The following is a 19,636-nucleotide window of genomic DNA, read 5'->3' as shown; positions in this document are numbered from 1 at the left end:
CCCAGGAGATACCATGTTGAGCAGGAAAACTGCCCAGCTGAGCCCAGTCAATGCACAAACCACATGAGAAGTCACAAAAGAATTGCTCTAACCCACTACATGCTGAGTTGCTTCAGTCATGTCCGACTGTTTGCGACCCCATGAACTGTAGCTCACCAGAATCATGGGATTCTCCAAGCAAGAATAGTGGAGTGGGTTCCTTCTCCAGGGGATCTTCCCAACCCAGAGATTGAACTTACGTCTCCCACATCTCCTGCATTGCAGGCAGATTCTTTACCCACTGAGGCACCTGGAAAGCCCTCTAATATACTAAGTTACGGGTTTATTATGCAGAAATGGATAACACTGGGAGGTATCAAATATTGGTCACGTCGGCATCTCGACTGAAAAGGTCTGGCTAGAATGATCATAGATTTGGGAGTCATCAGCCTCATGGGAAGTTTAGAACCCTATTTGAAACGAAATCACCAGCGACTCACAGCAAGTGCTCGCTGAATTAAATGAAACATTCCACATAATGAAAATCACTGGAAAGCCCTGTTTGTGATCTGAGACAACCCTCCTCATGCCTGGAATTCTAATTTTCCCTCACTCGAAGCACACTAAATTTCTTTCTCTGGATCAAAGCATGGACTCCTAGCTGCTGCATTTGATACTGTTTATCCTTCTAAGGTAAGTCCTTTCCTTTAGGGTGGACTTGAATCCCGCAAACTTGAGTTTGGATTTTTCAACCTGCCCCACATCCCCTCTGAGTCTAGGCTTCCTCATCTGTAAATGGAGATGAGAATACATGCCAATCTCATGGCTAAGGAAGTGCAGACAGATGTGAAAAGACTCACTGCAATCATCCTCTCCAGGACAATATAGGTATAGTCTCAACCCCAGACACGGCATCAGTGCCCTCTCCCTGGTCACCAGTCCCTCTCCCTGGTAGTAAGCACATGGCAAGTTCGGGAGATGGGAAATCTCCAGCTTTTTGTGTTTGAAAAAGCTCTTGCAAGCCTCGATTTTCCAGCCTCCTTGGCCAGAGGGTGAACAAAGCTTTTTTGTTCAGCCCTTAAGTCGTATCAGATTCTGCAAACCCATGGACTGCAGCATACCAGGCTTCCCTGTCCTTCCGCATCTCCCAGACTTTGCTCAAATTCATGTCCATTGAGTTGATGATGCTATCTAACCGTGTCATCCGTTGCTGCCCTCTTCTTTTGCCTTCAATCTTTCCCAGCAGCATCAGGGTCTTTTCCAAGGAGAGGGCTCTCTGCACCAGTTAGTAGTCTGGTAAAACGACCCCCCATCCAGACAGAGCCGCAGGCCAGGGTTTGAGTCCTGGTTTGCCGACTAACCTAACGCACAGTGTGACCTTGGCGAGCTCCTGTTCTTCTTGAACCCAAGTGTCCTGCGTAAAGCGTTAAGGGTGACTCGCGATGAGAGGACGATGCGCTCAGGTGCCTTCCACCTGAGCGGATCCGCCTTGGGCCGGGGTGGGGGGTCGGGTCACGTGCTGGGCTGACGCGGTGCCGCGCCAGCCAGCTCCGGGTCCAGCCTCCCTCTCTGACGTCCTCGGGCCGCCCTCCCTACCCGCCCCTCCGCCCCTCCGCCCCTCCGGCGGCGGCGGCGGGAGAGCGGCTGGCCCGCCTGGTCCCCAGGCCCGGGAGGCGCGCGGCGGCGGGACCGAGCCCGGTGCGGGAAGCGGGGCACCATGGTGCTATCGGTGCCGGTGATCGCGCTGGGCGCCACGCTGGGCACGGCCACCAGCATCCTCGCGCTGTGCGGGGTCACCTGCCTGTGCCGGCACATGCACCCCAAGAAGGGAGTGTTGCAGCGAGACCTGGAGCCCGACCCGGAGAAGGCGAAGCCCAGCGTGCTGCGGTCCGCCCAACAGGTGAGAGGCCGCGGGCCTCGGCCTCCCCCGGGCTCGGGTGGGGGTCTCCCTGGCCGCTGCGCGGGGGGAGTGGATGGGAAGGAATGGTTGGCGTTCTTCTTTGCGCGACAGAGCCCGGCTGGGAGTGGGGACAGCGGACGGATTTGGACAGCGCATGTGTTCAGAGGCCCTGGGCCTGGGGCAGGGGGTCCCAAAGGCCTGGGGGTGGGGGGGTGACTAGGGTACAGGAGGAAAGGGGCCAGCAAGCCTAAGGCACGGGCATGGGAGTGAGTGGGAAAGGGGGCTTGGATAGAAATAGGAGCTGGGAGGCGAGTTGGGGGCCGGGGGGAGTAATAAGACAGGGAGGCTGTGAGGGTTTGGAGCAGGGGGCTGCGAGGCTTAGGGGAGAGGAAGAGGGGAATGACCGAGAAGGAGAAGCTCCAGGAACTGGGGAGAAGAGAAAGGGTGACAGAGAGCAGAGTGAGGCCAGTTGTGCCGCTGGCGCAGGGGAACTCACTGACCGAGCTAAGAAGGGAGAGAGAGGGTGGCAGCCGGGGGCTGCAGTGGGAGTGGGGGAGGGGGCGGTTGGGCGGGGGGGTGCTGGGGTCTGGAGAGGCAGGTGAGTATGGAGGGCCTGGGGGACGCTCACCCGCTCCCAGCGGCCCTCAGCTCCAGCCAGCCTGAGGGAGTATCTCTGAGCCCCCCTCCCACCTCCCATTCCCCAAAGATGTGGCTGCAGATGTCTCTGGAGACCGGAGGGCTTTTATCTCCACATGAGCTCGTCCCCCAGGGCCTCTCTGGGCAGAAAATGGGTGGGGTCCCCATTGTACAGTGCAGCCGAAGGGGGTCTGAGAAAGGTTTGGGAGGACTGCCCTATGTGGGCTGTGAAGTCCAGGACACATCCCCAAAGTGGCAGAGGTGAAATGTCCTCTGCAGACCCCGGGGAAAGGGAGAGACTGGAGGAAGGCAGGCCCCACCTGGGGAAGAGAGAGGTGACTTCACGACTTCCCTGGGCCCCCTCGATTCCTTCCAGGGCTCAGAGCTCCAGGAGCGGCACTACAGAGCCCTGCCTCCGCCTTCCTTTTGCCAATTAATTATTCAAAAGCTCAGGCCCAGCTGCGGGGGCCCTGTCAGTCACTGTGAGAGGGAAGGAAATGGCTGCTGTCCTTGAGGCACTTAGGATCCCAGCAAAGTGACATTCATGCTGGCAGGATCCGGGGTCAGCTGGGCAGGGCGATGTGGGATCCAGAGCCGTCTGAAATGGGAGCAGCGGGCTCCCCACGGGGCCTGGGAGGGGGTCCAGGGTGGGGGGCTGCTGGACAAGCTCTTCTCCAAACATGGAGGCCCCAACCTCCTCTCCCACTCGGCACACTTGAGGGACAGCCATTCATTCTTCTGCCTTTCACCGTGGCAGCTCTTCAGGCATTGTCCGGCCCCCTCCCCCGACTTCCCGGAAAGAATCACTAGGGCCCTGTTGGTGCAAATGACCTCCGGGATCACTTCCAGCTCTTTGTCTTCCTGAGGACCAGTAGCCCAAGCAGCGGCCAATGACCTGTTAAAGACAAACCAGATCCTGCGTCTCCCAGGCTTAAAATCCTCCCCAGCTTCTCACTGAGCTTTTGAACAGACCACAGCCACTGTAGCCTGGCACTTGCCGGGGCTGGGCTCTCTTCTAAGTGCTTTACACCTAATGCATTTAGCCACACTCAGTGACAGATGTAGATGATGATCCCAGCTTAAAGATGAAGGTTCAGAGAGGTGAGTGATTTTGCCCAGGGCCACACAGCCCGAGAAGTTTCAGAGCCTGATTCTAAGCTGGTCTGGTTCTGGAGTCCGTGCTGTGAGCCACTCCACCCCACAGCCTCGCCTGTCTGATGTGGCCCGTGTTTACCTCTCCAGCCAAGCTCATGTGAGCGCCCCACCTCCCAGCCGGTCTCAGCTCCCCTGGGTTTTTATCCTTCTTGAAGACGCCAACCCCTCCCATTTTCCTCTGACTTTTCACAGAGATGGCTCCTCCTCATCGTGTGGGCCTCCTTCTGTTTGCATTTCACCTCTTCAGGGCGAGGATTCTGTCCGTGGCCACGTGTGACAAAGCCCCCCTCCCCCATTACACCCTCCATACTATTCCTTCTTATTTCTGTTTGTAGCATTTGTGACCGTTGGATGTGATTTTTCGTATCTGCTTGCTTACAATATTCATTCCCAGCACCTACTCAGTGTCCGAAACCTAGTAGGTGCCCAGTGAGAAATTATTGACCCATAGTAACGCATCCCCATGCCCAGCCGTTGGGGATTATTGTCTGAGTTCTTCAAATGTAGATGTATTTTGCAACCCAGAGCCGGCTCACAGGGTCACAATAAATGCTTGTTGATATGTGCGCGCTCACTGAGTCATGTCCGATTCTTTGTGACCCCATGGACTGTAGCCTGCCAGGCTAATTCTGTCCATGGGATGATTTCGGGAAGAATGTAGAGCGGGTTGCCATTTCTTTCTCCAGGGCATCTTCCCGACCCAGGGATCGAAACAGCGTCTCCTGCCTTGCAGGCAGATTCTTTGATGCTGAGCCCCCGGGAAGCCCCTGCTGATACGTGAGACCCATCCATTCACATCCCTCACTTGGTTCCCTCAGTGACAAGGATTTGAGCACCTGGATGTGAATCTGTAGGTGTGAACGTGATGAAGTTGAGATCTCACAATGTTGATTTGGCTTGCCATTGTGCTCAGACTGATTCAGCCGCTGACCCAGATAAAGTACACAGAGAAAAAAGACAGTGTGTTGACATTTCAAAAAGAGTAAAGGGAGGTGGTGGTAGGGCAGATGGCAGCAGGGCGATGGGCTTGGCACATGCTGTCAAAGAGAAGAGTCTGGTAAGGAAGGTTCTCGGAAGATGCTTCTTAAACAGAGAGGGTGTTGGGGCTGGGGAAGAGGGCTCTAGGTTCCTGTAACCAGGAGAACTGGGGAAAAAATTCCTTGGATTTGTTACCTATGCCTGGGGAATCTAATTTCTGGCGATGAGTGGTCAGCTGAAGTTAAAGTTTATAGTGCTTTTGAAAAGAACTTGAAGTTTTCCTTGCGGGTTCTTCACCTGAGATCCACAGATCCCAACAAGGAGTCTGTAGCTAAAATGGAAGGGGTTCATGGTCTTGGAGAGGAAAAAACTCTCTCTTCCTTTTCATGAGCCTCTACCTGAAACTTAGCATTTTCTGTAAACAGGAGTATAAACACCACGTCACAGGAATATGAACAATATCTGTGACTTGGTCCTCAAGGGAAATCACGGGTAGTTTCAGAGTACCTCACAGCTGTGGCAGATGCTTTACGACAGGGTTTATGCTCATCCCTAATTCTAAATTATGTACTTATTAAATCTCCCGTGAGATCCTTTCATTTAATGAAAGAATAAAGAGGCACATGTGTAGCTGTTTCCCCGACTGATTTTATTAGGTGGACTGTTTTAGTCCTGTGTCTTTTATTTGCTGCTTTTTCAGGCACTCGGAGGAGGTATCATAGGCTTCTCTAAACAACCGTAGAAATTCATCCAATGTCTCTGCCGAGTGGGAGGCGGCTGAGGTGCAAACTCTCACTGCTGTTCATGCCTCCAGCTGGCTCCAATTCATTCTTTTTCTTGGTTTTTCCAAAATGTACATCGTGGACCCTTTATCCTGCCTTCTTACACAATCCCTCACCCCCTCCACCCCCTTGTGTGCAGTCCTTTATGGAGGGGGAGAGGGATTCAGTCTCACTGCGCCGTCCTTGTCACCTGGTAGCATCACCTGCGACCCCATTCTCTGTTATCAGCCCAGCTTTCAAAGCTTGGTTATTATGCAGTGATGGCCGAATGCTTGAGCCATGAGACAGCGGAGGGTAAGATGTGGGATGTGTGTGTGTGATCATTTTTAATTCACTGCTGCTGCTGAACCTATTAGTGACAGGCAGCAAGACCCATTGGTTCCATCCCCCAGAGTTTCCTTTTCATGCTTGTCTGCACAGGCTGCCACTCACTGCATTTCTGGGTCATTGCAGACGAAGCCCTCCTTTTGGTGAACCTACATGACTACTGAGCAAGGGGGGGAGCTGTCCTTCCCCAGGGCTCGGTGCCCCTGACGCCTCAGCGTGACTTGGGTTCTGTTCTCAGAAAGCTTTTTTCTTTCTGGCGCTTATCTTGTTGTCCCCTTATGTGAATCTTCTCAGATGCATCTCAGAGGTTCCCAGAGTAACCCTGCTGCTGTCCCCTTAAAGCTAACATGTGGTCAAAGGCTTCCTCCGAGGGCCCCCCGGCAGTGGTCCCCAGGTTCTCTTCTATCCACATCGCCCAGCTCCCACTGCTACTTACTACCAGACTCTAAAATCCTACCTTCTTTCCAACAGAGTTGTGAAGCAGAGTGACTTTTGATGGAACACTGTGTTAGTTCATTCAGGTTATTATAACAAAATACCGCAGAGTGGGTAGCTTATAAACAAAAATTTATTTCTCATGGAGCTAGAAGCTGGGAAGTCCAAGATCAAAGCTCTGGCCAACCCAGTGTCTGGTGGAGACCTGCTTCCTAGACTTTTGCCTGTAACCTCACCTGGTTCCCCAGTAGCTCAGCTGGTAAAGAATCCACCTGCAATGCAAGAGACCCCAGTTGGTTTGATTCCTGGGTCGGGAGGATCTGCTGGAGAAGGGGTAGTCTACCCATTCCAGTATTCTTGCGCTTGCTTCCCTGACGGCTCAGCTGGTAAAGAATCCACCTGCAATGCTTAAGACCTGGGTTCGATCCTTGGGTTGGGAAGATCCCCTGGAGAAGAAAACTGCTACCCACTCCAGAATTCTGCCCTGGAGAACTCCATCGACCGTACAGTCCGTGGGGTCGCAATGAGTCAGACACGACTGAGCAACTTTCACTTTCACTTTTCACAGGGTAGAAGGGGCAGGAAGCTCTCTTCTGTCACTTTTATGGGGGCACTAATCCCTCTTATGAAGGCTTCACACTCACAGCTGCTCACCCCAATGCCCCACCTCTTAATAGCATCGCCTTTCAGGTTAGGTTTTAACATAGGAATTGTTCGGGGGGCATAAACATTTTGACCAGAGCAAACACCTAATAGATTCGATGTTTTTAAGAAATAATTTAAATATGTGCTATATTTTTATCAAGCAACATATGTATAGTAGAGTCTTTCCCCTCTCTGAGATTAAGAAGTGTGTTTCATTTGCCTTGTACCTCTGACGCTATCCGGTAGATCCTGGGCACGTGATATCAATGTATATTTTGAGTTAAATCATATCGGAATATAGCACTGAAGAAGAGAGTAAAGGAACAAAGGAATGCACGTGGTTAAGATTCCATTTCCACAAGATTTGAAATCAAGCCCATTTATGTCTGGGGTTTCCGCTGCGGACAGGTAATGCCTGGGGCACAGTGGGGAAGCTTCTCTTTCTAGAGCTTTTGTTTACAAGCTCTGCCTCTTGACATGGTACTGATTACACAGCTGTGTCCACTTTAGGAAAGAAAGTATATACAGCTCTACATTTATGATTTGTGTACTTTTCTGAACGTAGTTATAATTCAGTAAAGTTCTTATCTGTCAAGTTGTGATGTAATGTTTATGAATATTGTTTTAGTATCAAGCCAGTGTTTTTTGATAGGAGGCTTTGGGGGCTGTTGTCAAGACACGGCCCTCCTTTTTGTGGTCTGCTATTCACCACCCCCCTGTCTGCTTTCTGCTGCTGCTCCTGCAGCTGCCTCCTCCCTCAGACCAGGGCCTGGGGAACATCAGCGCGGCCTGATTAATGCTCCCGCCTGTTTCCTCTTCCTTAGACCACTGGAGCAACATCTTCTCAGAGTACTTGTCTGAACGTAGACTTGGCAGAGAGGATGGATCAGAGCCCCAGTGCTACACTTCAGCAGCTAATAAATTCACTCATTAAAGGTTAATGAACATATTCTAGGCACTGGGACATAGCAGTAAAAAGACAGGTGTATGCTCTTCCTTGTAAGTGAGGAAGGAGACAATGAAGCCAGCAGTTGTCATTAAGCATATTACAGACGAGGTATAGGGGGGCTTAGGATAGGCACCTCCAACTTGGCCCCAAAGTAGGGCTTGTCTCCAGTTCTCATTGGCTGCCCTGACAAGGCCTCCCGGTACTTCAGTGATCACAGGAGGCCAACATGAATTGCTAACCCCACTCCTGGAACTGATTTGACCCTGGACTGCCGGAAGGCCTGACCTCCTTGGATTCTCAGTCCTTTTAAAGAATTGATTTCTCAGCTGATCTCCCAGCTGATAAACTCTCCTATTGATATAAACAAACAAAAAGTATATCCGTTTCCATAGTGTAATAAAGAATAGTGATAGTATAGGTAACATTTATTGAGTTCTTCTTGTGTGCCAGGCGCTGTTCTAAGCTCTTTAATCATATTACTTTTAGCCCGACAATAGCCCTATGAAATATGCATACTTATTGCATCCATTTTACACATGGAACTTACTCTGTAGCAACTTATTCCATAGCAGAACTGGGAATCACATTTAGGAAGTCGGGCTCCAGAGTCCACATCTTTGACCACTAGGCTGGAGAGTAGCAGGAAAAAAATAGTCAAAATTTTACTTGAGCCACTGCATTTCCCCAGGTATGGCCTAAAAGTGTCTACAATGTATGGATCTTTGCAGGTCAGCTTCAGAAACCTTTCCCAAAGCTTTGGCTGGCTTCTGTGCCTCTTGCATCCTTCATGCTTCGAGCACTGGGTGCAGCCCCAGGCCCTCCAGAGAAATTTACACAGTAAACATGTTTGGGCTGGTTGCTTAGTAACAGGGAAGACAGTATGAATTTTGCATCAAGAAATCAGCATGGATTATTTCAGGGAGATGAGCATATGCCCACTGGAAGCACTAGGCTCTTTGAAACATACTGCGGACCTTTGGTCTGTGTCCATTAGTCCTTCTCAGTGACAGGTCCCAGACCTGCCCCGTCTTATTCCCTGTCTAGTCTCTCCTCTGGTTTAGCATGGAGATAATTCGGGTTCATGGCTCCTCTCTTGATGTGATTGACGGCTCACTAGCACCCTTTGTTCACTCCAGCAGAAAATGCCGCTCCATCTTTCGACATTTTTAGATTTTCAGATACTGGCCCAGATTCCTCTCATGTGCCTGGAGTACAGGAAGAGAGAGAGCGAGACCATCAGAGCACAATGGGAGAAACACCCGAACTAGAAATCAGAGGGGCTTAAGGGGAAGGTAGAAGGAAGGGGAGAAACCGGTAGGATGGGGAAGCCGCAGACCCAGAAGACAAAGGAGACAAGCTGAAAAGTGACCGACCTTCCAGAGTCAGAGGGAGAAAGCAGACTTTGTGTGGATGACCCCCGTGCGTGTTATCATCGTCAGCTTCCTTATCCTTTTCCCCCAGGCTTTAGTCCCTCAAGGGTCCCAATCTGCTTCACCTAGGTTCCTGGGGGCTCTAGAAACTCAGGTCCAGTTGAGGTGGTATTTACTACTTCTCAGCGACATTTCTTCACCTTGGCATCACTGGGCCAACGTGATGCCAGGAGGAGGAGCCTTGATCACTTACCAGGTCTGTTCACTGCACAAAAATAGACCTTCCCACCGAGGCGTTCCCCAAGTGCTAATTAAGAAAAGGGTGTTTTAATTGATTCATATTATAGAACATTCCTAGGAGAGTTTTACATGGTGTTTAAGGGCGTTGCAGTTATTTACAGTGATATTTTGGGAGCCTGACCGATGTTTGGGGTGGACTCGGAATGCATTTTAATTTTTCCCATTTAAAACAGTGAAATACAAGTGACTGCTCTCTGGAATTCACTGGCCTGGCAGGCTTGTTTCCATGAACAGATTAGAGTCAAAGGATGAGGGGTGGTTGCATATATGAATATGTGCATACGTGGGTGTGAATATGTATACATGTATATACGAGAGAGAGAGAGAAGGGGAAGAGCATCCCATGGAAAATCTGTGAAACTGAGTCTTCATGCATCTGGCGGAGACCCTGGGGTACTTTGATATATTTCATTGATTCTGCCCACCCTCCTCTCATTAATCCAAGACGTACTGTTCCTTAATAGAAAAACTGAGCAGGATGGCAGAGAGCAAGAGAAGTGAGGAGAAACACTAAATGACTGTGTGAGTCATTGGATGGATGGATAGATGAATGGGGAGGAGACTCATGGGGCCACCGCCTCTGCTTGCAGCCAACATAGAAATCACAAGCACAGAAATGCAGGAGAAGGTACTGAGCTTGTGGAAGAATCTCTGTTCACCTCCAGTGACAAGGCAGGGAATCAAGACAAGCCTGGAGGGTGTGGAGTCCTCACTTTCTATTGGTTTCTTGCCCTTCAAGCATCCGATCACACAACTGACATTGGAAACAGTTTTAAAAATCTCCGGTTGCAAAGACCAATGAGATAATACCCTGGGGGAGCACATTTTACTTGGAAAATCATTATAAACCACAGTTTTGAACTTGCTGCTAAAAGTAGCCTGATGAAAGGGATGTGAGTTACGGAGGCAGGATAGTGAAGACTGCTTTTCAAACAGAATTAAGATTGATGCTTTCATGAGTTCCCTGGTGGTCTAGTGGATAGGATTAGATGATGTTACTGCTATGCCTGAGTTCAGTCCCTGGTAGGGGAACTGAGATCCTTCCCATGAGGGGTGGCCACAAAAAAAAAAAAGGAAAGAAAGAAAGGAGGATGTTTTCAAGAGAACTGCATTTGAAGAACAGAATGTTGGGGAAGAGTGGTTTGGTTGGCAACTAGATGATTTATTAGGAAACAGTTGCAGAATGAAGCTGAGAATAACTTCAGTGAGCTCTCAACTCCTGTGTTTCATATCCGACACCCCCATCCTTTCTCACAGTGCACCCCCCCAAGCACCTTAGATTGTGTTTTTGTTTCCAGCACAGTCAATTCGCAAAGAAAGGGTGAGGCTCCCAGAGAGACATATAGTGAAGGCAGCAAGGGCACGAGAAGAGACGAAACTGCCTGGGAAAACATCAACGTGGTCTCAGGGCTTTGGGGCGTACTCCCTGCAGAGGCATCATCTGATGAGTTGCTTACCTCGCAAGTAGGCTGAAGCTGTTAAGCAGCAACGTGACTCTTGCTCTTCATGTAACAGGCTCATTACCAAACTCAGAGAGACGAAGGATCAGAGGATGGAAAGGAGTGAACAAGAGCTTAGGTATCTCGTTGGTAACCACTGCTCGGTAGACTTGTGTGTATTTGGATATTCACCAGAATGAGTTTAAGAACAATCTAGTCTTTGAGACCACGTAAAAGAGGAAATTACCTCCTAGAACGAAAATGTTCACTTCATGATCAAATCGCTGAGATGTAATCGGAAGCAAATTAGACTTCGACTCTAAACCTGAATTTATTTTCTTTTTACAACTTTATTTATCTTACGGCTGCACTGAGTCTTCACTGCTGCACTTGGGCTTTCTCTAGTTGCAGCGAGCAGGGGAGTTGTACACGGGCTTCTCCTTGTGACGGCTTCTCCTATTGCAAGGCACACTGCCTGGGCTCTGGGCACACAGCCTCAGCAGCTGTGGCGCACAGGCTTTGCTGCTTTGTGGCATATGGGATCTTCCCGGATCAAACCAGTGTCCCTGCACTGCAAGGTAGATTCTTAAACACTGGACCATCAGGAAAGCCCCCAAAACTCACTCTCCAGTGTCTTCCAGCTAAATGACCTTGGCCATTCTGAATCCTGCTTTCTTCACCAACAAAACAGAGGTGATAGCAATAAGGTTCTCCACAGTAATATTAAAGACTAAATGAGACAATACTTTTGAACACACCCAACACATTCAGTGCCTGGCCTCTCTATTCAGTATATTTTAGGTATCTCTGAATCCTTTAGGATATTTGTTTAGGTATATCTGAATCCTTTAGATATAACTGAATCCTAGGATATTCATTCATTCAAAAAGTTCTTCCTTACTCTGTAATAATGTAAATGGGAGAAGAATTTGAAAAAGAATAGATACACAAATATGCATAACTGAATTGCTTTGCTGTATACCTGAAACTAACACAGCATTGTTCGTCAATGTTGTTGTTTAGTCACTAAGTCATGTCTGACTCTCTTGTGACCCCATGGACTGTAGGCCGCCAGGTTCCGCTGTCGATCGGATTTCTCAGGCAAGAATACTGAACTGGGTTGCCATTTCTTTCTCCAAGGAGTCTCTTCAACCCAGAGATCAAACGTGTGTCTCCTGCATTGGCAGGTGGATTCTTTACCACAGAGCCAGCAGGGAGGCCTTAATCAACTGCACTCCAATAGAGCAATAAAAATCAAGCACAGCAATTCAAAACAAAACAAAAGATTTCTTGATCACCTATTACATGCAAGACACTGAATTAACACTAGGGACACCAAAGTGACCAGGCAGACAACACCCTTGACTTCCTGAAGCTCATATCCTCGGGGGTAGAGAGCTTCATTACACGGTCGTACAAGTGGATATAAATCTAATGGTATTAGGTGTGGTAAGGTAGGTAAGAGTTCTCTCAAGAAGTGATAACTCATCAGTGCTCTGATCTTAACATATTTGAAGACTTAGTAAAGAATTTTGAGCATATACCCTTTATACTGCTGCTGCTAAGTCGCTTTAGTCATGTCTGACTCTCTGCAACCCCATAGACGGCAGCCCACCAGGCTCCCCTGTCCCTGGGATTCTCCAGGTAAGAACACTGGAGTGGGTTGCCATTTCCTTCTCCAATGCATGAAGGTGAAAAGTGAAAGTGAAGTCGCTCAGTCGTGTCTGACTCAGCGATCCCATGGACTGTAGCCTACCAGGCCTCCGTCCATGGGATTTTCCAGGCAAGAGTACTGGAGTGGGGTGCCATTGCCTTCTCCGACCCTTTATACATATAGACTCAATTCTTTGCAAAGTATACATATGTTTTATATGTATGTACTCTTTTATCATGTACATAATAAAACATGCACAAAATGGACCTTTTAAAACAGTAATGTAAAAATAAATTATAAAATGAAATTCTGTTATATTCTTCCCATACCCCAAATGAACTATCTTGCACACCCCTGTGGCATAAAGTTCGTGTCATTTACTAAGTAAAGGTACTGGAGTTGAGGACTTGAAGTATTCTCGGCATAGGGTATGTGCAAAGGCCCTGTGGCAAGAAGAAATATCATGAAGGAGGGACTGGAAGAAGGCTAAAGTGGGTAGAGCTCCAAGGGTACAGGAGAGAATAATTGCAAGTGAGCAAGGCAAGTCCGGCCAGAGAGTACCGCACAGGACCTATTGGGATATTTTCCCAAGAGCGATGGAAGCTACTGAAAGGTCTTTTTTTTTTTTTTTTCTGAAAGGTCTTAAGTGAGATGTGACATAGTTGGATTTAAGGTGCAGCAGCATCTTGGATGGGAGAGGACTAGAAGTGAGGGGACCAGGGAAACTCTGGAGAGAGACCATGATGGCGTGGACCGCTGTCTTTGTGGCAATAGTCTGGAGAGGTGTTTAGGAGATAAATTGACTGGCTTTGCCTCTGAGTTGGCTGTAGGCTTCAGGAAGAGGGAGGAGTTGGGGATGAGAGCTAAGGGTTTCACTTAGGGTGGTGGTACCACCTGGTGAAACAAGGATGAGGCCGTGGATTTCAGTCATGAGTTCACTTTTGTGCAGGGGGAGTGTGAGGAACCTTTGCGTTATCTCCATGAAGTGGTTCTGCAGGTCCGGAGCTCACCTTCTAGTAGGGATGTATATTCGGGAGTAGAAAGCCCAGCCATGAGCATGGCTGAGACCATCTGGTTAGAAAGCAGAATGAGAGGGGAAAAGGCCCTGGGAACAAGTCCTGAGGGACGCCAGTGTTTCATGAAACAAGGAGGGTGGCCAGAGAGGAAGGAGAAAACCTGGAGACTGTGATGTCAAAATGCTAATAATGACAAGAGAAAAACTTTTGAAGAAGAAGGGAGTCACTGAAAAGTCAAGTAACATAAGGCTGAAAAATCCCATAGAATGAAACAGGGAAGATTCTCAATGACCTTGGAGATCAACAGGGACCTTCAGTGGGTTGATGGGGCCTCTGGGAAAGAAGTGTGGGGGGAGGCATAGGGGTGTAGGTGTGTACAGGCAGTTCTTCTGAGTTGCATAGCTGCCAAGGGGTGGAGAGGGCTAGGGCCTGGCTGAGCGGAAGACAGAGATCAAAAAAATATTGAGCACCGTTGAAAGCTGATGGGAAGGAGCCAGTTGAAAGAGAAGAAGAATGTTCAAGAGAGAGGGAGAGAAACAGACCGAAAATAGCTAGGGTAAGGCTCTCATGCATGGAGAAGGGGGCGCAAGGCTGGGATGGAAGGACTGATCCCGGAGGGAGGGAGAGAGGGGAACACTTCCTGCGGTGTCCCAAGACACTGGACAGGCCACAACATCAGTCCAGAGAAGAAGGGCATTTCCACGTGTCTGTTAACAGGACACTGAGGGTCCAACCAGTCCACCCTAAAGGAAATCAATCCTGAATATTCATTGGAAGGATTGATGCTGAAGCTGAAACTCCAATAGTTTGGCCACCTGATGCGAAGGACTGACTCATTGGAAAAGACCCTGATGCTGGGAAAGATTGAAGGCAGGAGGAGAAGGGGACGACAGAGGATGAGATGGTTGGATGGCATCGCCGACTCAATGGACGTGAGTTTGAGTAAGCTGCAAGGGTTGGTGATGGACAGGGAAGCCTGGTGTGTTTCAGTCCATGGGGTCACAAAGAGCTGGACATGACTGAGCAACTGAACTGAACTGAAGGGTCTTTCGTTCTCTTGGTTTCCTTTTTCCTCTATGAAGGCAGTCAGAGGAGACAGAGAAATTCCAAAATGTGAGCTTGAAGAAGGAGTTAAGGAAACAGTAAGATTTCTGGGAAGTACTGAGCTTAAGGTTGGTGACCGTGACTTTCTTATGGAACCGTCTGCCCTGTTGAGTGACTCTTCTGTGGAGCCCAGCTACTGGGTGCAGGCATCATCAGTGACTCACCTTGTGAGATCAGGGAAAGAATGGGGAGATGAGGGATATCTTTAGACTTCAGAGAGGTGCTGTTGACATCATGGCCTGGGCAACTGAATCGGGAAAGTTGCAAACTGGAGAAAGAGGAGAAAGAGTAGAGGCCTCCGAGGTCTGAAGATTCCTTGAGTTTGGAAGAACAGCTGAGAAGGGCTGGTCCCACAGCTGGCCATGGGCACCCTGAAGGCAATATGCCCACCAGGGTCAAAGGTGCCAGAACCATCCCTTCCTTCCTTCACAAGGCCTATAGGGGGCAGGATCAGGACACAGAATTCAAGTAAGTAACTGATGGACTTAAAGTTGTTTCAGCTAGCTCTCCATATCCACGGATCTGAAAGGCCAACTCTTCTATGGCATTTTATATGAGGGACTTGCTTATCTGTGGGTTTGGTGTCTGAAGGGTTCCTGGAACCAATCCACCAGAAATCCTAAGGGATGGCTATGTTCAGAAGGCCAGATGGGTCAGCAGCTGGGTAAGTCAGCAGTCACATCAGGTCAGTTCAGTCACTCAGTCGTGTCCGATTCTTTGAGACCCCATGGGCTGAAGCACATCAGGTTTCCCTGTCCATCACCAACTCCCAGAGCCTACTCAAACACATGTCCATCATGTCAGTGATGCCATCCAACCATCTCCTCCTCTGTTGTCCTCTTCTCCTCCTGCCTTCAATCTTTCCCAGCATCAGTCTTTTCTAATGAGTCAGTTCTTCATATCAGGTGGGCAAAGTATTGGAGTTTCAGCTTCAACATCAGTCCTTCCAATGAATATTCAGGACTGGTTGGATCTCCTTGCAGTTCAAGAGACTGTCAAGAGTCTTCTCCAACACCACAGTTCAAAAGCATCAATTCTTCAGTGCTCAGCTTTCTTTATAGTCCAGCTCTCACATCCATACATGACTACTGGAAAAACCATAGCTTTGACTAGACAGACCTTTGTTGGCAAAGTCATGTCTCTGCTTTTTAATATGCTGTCTAGGTTAGCCATAGCTTTTCTTCCAAGGAGCAAGCATCTTTTAATTTCATTTAATCCATCTGCAGTGATTTTGGAGCGCAGGAAAATGAAGTCTCTCATTGTTTTCATTGTTTTCCCATCTATTTGCCCACGATGTGATGGGACTGGATGCCATGATATTAGTTTTTTTGAATATTGAGTTTTAAGCCAGCTTTTTTGCTCTCCTCTTTCACTTTCATCAAGAGATGAAAGTTTTTCTTTAGTTCTTCTTTGCTTTTTCCATAAGAATGGTGTCATCTGCGTATCTGAGGTTGTTGATATTTCTCCCGGCAATCTTGATTCCAGCTGTGCTTCATCCAGCCCAGAATTTCACATGATGTACTCTGCATGTAAGTTGAATAAGCAGGGTGACAATATACAGCCTTGTCATACTCCTTTCCCAAATTTGAACCAGTCCATTGTTGCATGTCCGTTCTAGCAGTCACATGTCATATGGTGTTTCTGGAATTTTTAATTGTAGGAAAACGAAAGACTCTAAAAGATGAGGGCCTTGAACCTCTAACCTCTGTAGCCCACAGGAGGATCAGGCAGGGGCCTGGCTCCCCTGAGCTGTGAGCCTGGCTGTCCCAGTGGCTTAGAGTCTGGAAAGCAGAGTCAACACCACCGGTATGCTTTCCTTACTCTGGGCTGTGGCCTGAGATCTGGGCAATGTCAACTGCACGGACTGCCCCAAGGAGGCACACCAGGGCCTCGGCTCCTCAGGAGCAGAGGAGAAGGGGTGGCTCTGGCTGACACTACCGCTGGAAAGAAATGGGGTTCCTGTGACTCCCACGGGTGGCCTTGGGAGAATGCACTAATTGCAACAGCCTGTGAAATGGTTAATGCATTAATAAATAGTATGAATAATTAAGTCATCCTTATAATGATTCTTTTAAATGACTGAACCTCACATACAAGATGTATGGAGGGGATGAAGCACTCGGGCTTTGGGTTTCGGTTCCAATCTGCCCCTCACTTGCTGTGTGATGGTGGGTTAGTGACTTAACTTTTCTGTGCCTCAATGTGACCATCTGTTAACTGTGTCATTGACACTGGATTGTCATGAGGATTCAGTCAGCTAATTCTGACAGGACAGTGCCCAGAACATTAGTGCTGGGCCGGAAAGCATCCAGAACCACGTTCCAGATCCTTCTCCCTGCACCCGCACCCCCAGTCCCACCCAAACCTACCCCATTGTCTATCCCCTGTGCCCTCGTCCCAGGGGCCAGTTCTAGGCATGTGAACATTGCCCAGTTGCTCCTGGCCCCTGGATATTTCCAATGACTTGTTAGTTTCCTTAACCTTCCACACCTTTGTCAACATCTACTTTATGAAATTCCCCTCAATTATCTGCTTTGAATGTGCCATCTGCTCCTGCCACAACCCTGTGGATAAGGTGCTCAATCAATGTTAGCTACCAACCGTAATAAATAATAAGGGGGGGCGGGTCAGCGAGTCAGGAAGAGTGTATACAAATTGGCAAAGGTCAGGGCCCACATGTTGAGCCCTCTGTTTGCTCGCAGCTTGATTGTTTAGAAACCACTTTCATTTTCTGATTTGATCCAGCATCTAGTATGATGCTTTACCACTGAGCCACCAGGGAAGGCCGTAAAAAGAAAAAAAGAAAAAACCGTAGGCGCTCATCTCTAGGATCGTGTGAGGATCAAATACGTAAAGTCTGCTGCGTTTTGCAGGGCACCTGGTGCAGAGGAAGTGGTGGAGAGGTGGCAGCTATATTGTCCTGTCCGGTTTTGTGATGTGACTGGTGGAATCAGTGCAGACACCACCTACAAGGTTCTCTGGTGGGATCTTGCCACTGTGTGGCAGCCCGGTGGAATTATTATTTATCCAAAAATCAGTTTGAATTCTGTGTCCTCCAGAAGTGTGGGGATAATGACAACACTCTGTCCCTCCTCTTCTCACGGGGCTTTAAGCTTTGGTGGAACCCGTGGCTTTCTGAACACACTGCAGGCTTTCAAGCTGCCGCCTTGACCCAAAAAACCCTTCTGCTACTTCTGCACTTGGCAGAATGCTGCCTTGGATTTGGGGCTGGGGGGTGGGTGCAGCAACCGGAAGTCAGAGTCTCTGGATCGTCCTGAAATCCTGTTTTCATTCCCCCAACCCCACCCTGTGACTTTTCCCCCAGGTAATGTTTGATGGGCTCCTGTGTACCCTATCTCTTATTTAGCTGGTCTCCTCCCCTCAAATTTTAGCTCGGGAAGCCTTTCTTGATTTCAGATTCCTAGTGGACACAGCCTTATCCCCATCTGTCCCTGTCTTGCAAGGACTTCTTACCTGAGATTGCTTTTTTGCATCTACTGGTTTCTTGTTCCCACTCCCCTGGAAACGCCCAAGCCACGAGAGAATGACTGGACCGTGTTATTCCTGAAGCTGATAAGTATCTGGAGATTTAGTAAACATCAAACGAATGAATGAATGAATGAAAGTAAAAAGTGAAAGTGTGGGTCACTCAGTCGTGTCTGACTCTTTTGCTACCGCACGGATGGTAGCCCATCAGGCTCCTCTGTCCATGCCATTCTCTAGGCAAGAGTACTTGAGTAAGTAGCCACTCCCTTCTCCAGGGGATCTTCCCGACCCAAGGATTGAACGCAGGTCTCCTGCGTTGCATGCAGATTTTTAACCACCTGAGCTATCAAGGAGGCCCTGGTGGATCACTAGCAGCAGAGAAAGGGTTTTCTGTTATTCCCAGTTGTGGTTCATTCCTGCTGGTTTGGGCGAGGTGCATTTACCTGGCTGATAGATAAGCCTAGCTGGCAAGTCTACCCCACCAATAAACCCCCTAGTGTGTCGCCTTAGATGCCAGCTATGGGGCAGGGAGTGTGCTAAGTCAATCACAGACTGGCCTTTTTAGAATTTAAAATAATCACGGAAGGGAAAGAGACCAGCAGGGGGTGAGTCTCAAGGGAAGGGGATTTAAGAAGGCACAGATCTATAATAAACAGAAGAAGAGGTGTTGGAAGGGACAACAAAAGATGTGTGGTGGCTGGGTTACCATGGAAACACTGCAAGGCGCCTGGACTGGAAGACAAGCTGCTGCTTCAAAGAGAATTTCAAATTTGCAGGTTGAAATAAACCCTTCCGCCAGGACCTGACGCTGTGGATTCACCCATAAGTAGCCAAGAACTGGAGATCCTGGTATGAGCAGCTCCCCAGGAGCTGGAGATCTACCAGACAAAGAACTGTTTGTTGGAAGCCAAGAGGACTTGACTGAGAGGGAGGTCATGCTTGTGAGCAGCTCACCTTATCTCTCCACCTTGCCTGGAATTCTCAGACCTCCCCCAAACCAGAGGGTTCCCATGTGAGCTTCAGAGACCACCTGCATCATAGTCACCTTAGGGAGATTCTTAGACACACAGATTCTTTAGGACCCACCTAGGACTTCTGAGACAAAGCAGGGAAGGAACCTGGACATCTGAATTTTACATTCCCCCAGGTGCCATTTCTACAGGTTGAAGTGTGGAACAGTGCTCAACCCTCTGCCTCTGACTAAAGGTGCGCAGGGGTGGAGTGGCCCAGGCATCAGTCTAAGTGGCACAAAAACGCAGGTGAACAAATGGTGATTCCAAATGTGACGAGGTGGTAAAGGGCTGGAGGCACAGCAGAACAGTTAAAACAGAGAGCTCTGGCGGGGGGCCAGCCTGGGTTTGAATCTCACCTTTACTGCTCACCAGCTGGCTGTGTGTCCTCATAGGTGAAATGGGATTGGTCACAGCAACACTTCCTGATAGGGTTATTATGAGGATTTGTTGAGTTCATATCTGAATGGT

The 19,636-nt window shown here is 48.9% G+C and overlaps 1 protein-coding gene across 1 annotated transcript in view; it reads left to right on the top strand.

The window, feature by feature from the left end:
* The first annotated feature begins 1,521 nt into the window (after window positions 1-1,521).
* Window positions 1,522-19,636, top strand: part of SYT13 (synaptotagmin 13) — a 43,360-nt gene continuing 25,245 nt past the window's right edge. The window contains exon 1 of the mRNA XM_069553975.1: window positions 1,522-1,879. Coding sequence (XP_069410076.1) covers window positions 1,697-1,879 — 183 coding nt within the window. The 5' untranslated portion in view covers window positions 1,522-1,696. The remainder of the gene's footprint in view (window positions 1,880-19,636) is intronic.

This window comes from Ovis canadensis, chromosome 15, assembly GCF_042477335.2.
Source record: "Ovis canadensis isolate MfBH-ARS-UI-01 breed Bighorn chromosome 15, ARS-UI_OviCan_v2, whole genome shotgun sequence".
In the NCBI taxonomy this organism is placed as follows: Eukaryota; Metazoa; Chordata; class Mammalia; order Artiodactyla; family Bovidae; genus Ovis; species Ovis canadensis.
The sequence above is the reverse complement of the archived record's forward strand: the minus strand, read 5'-3'. Positions and strand labels throughout refer to the sequence as shown.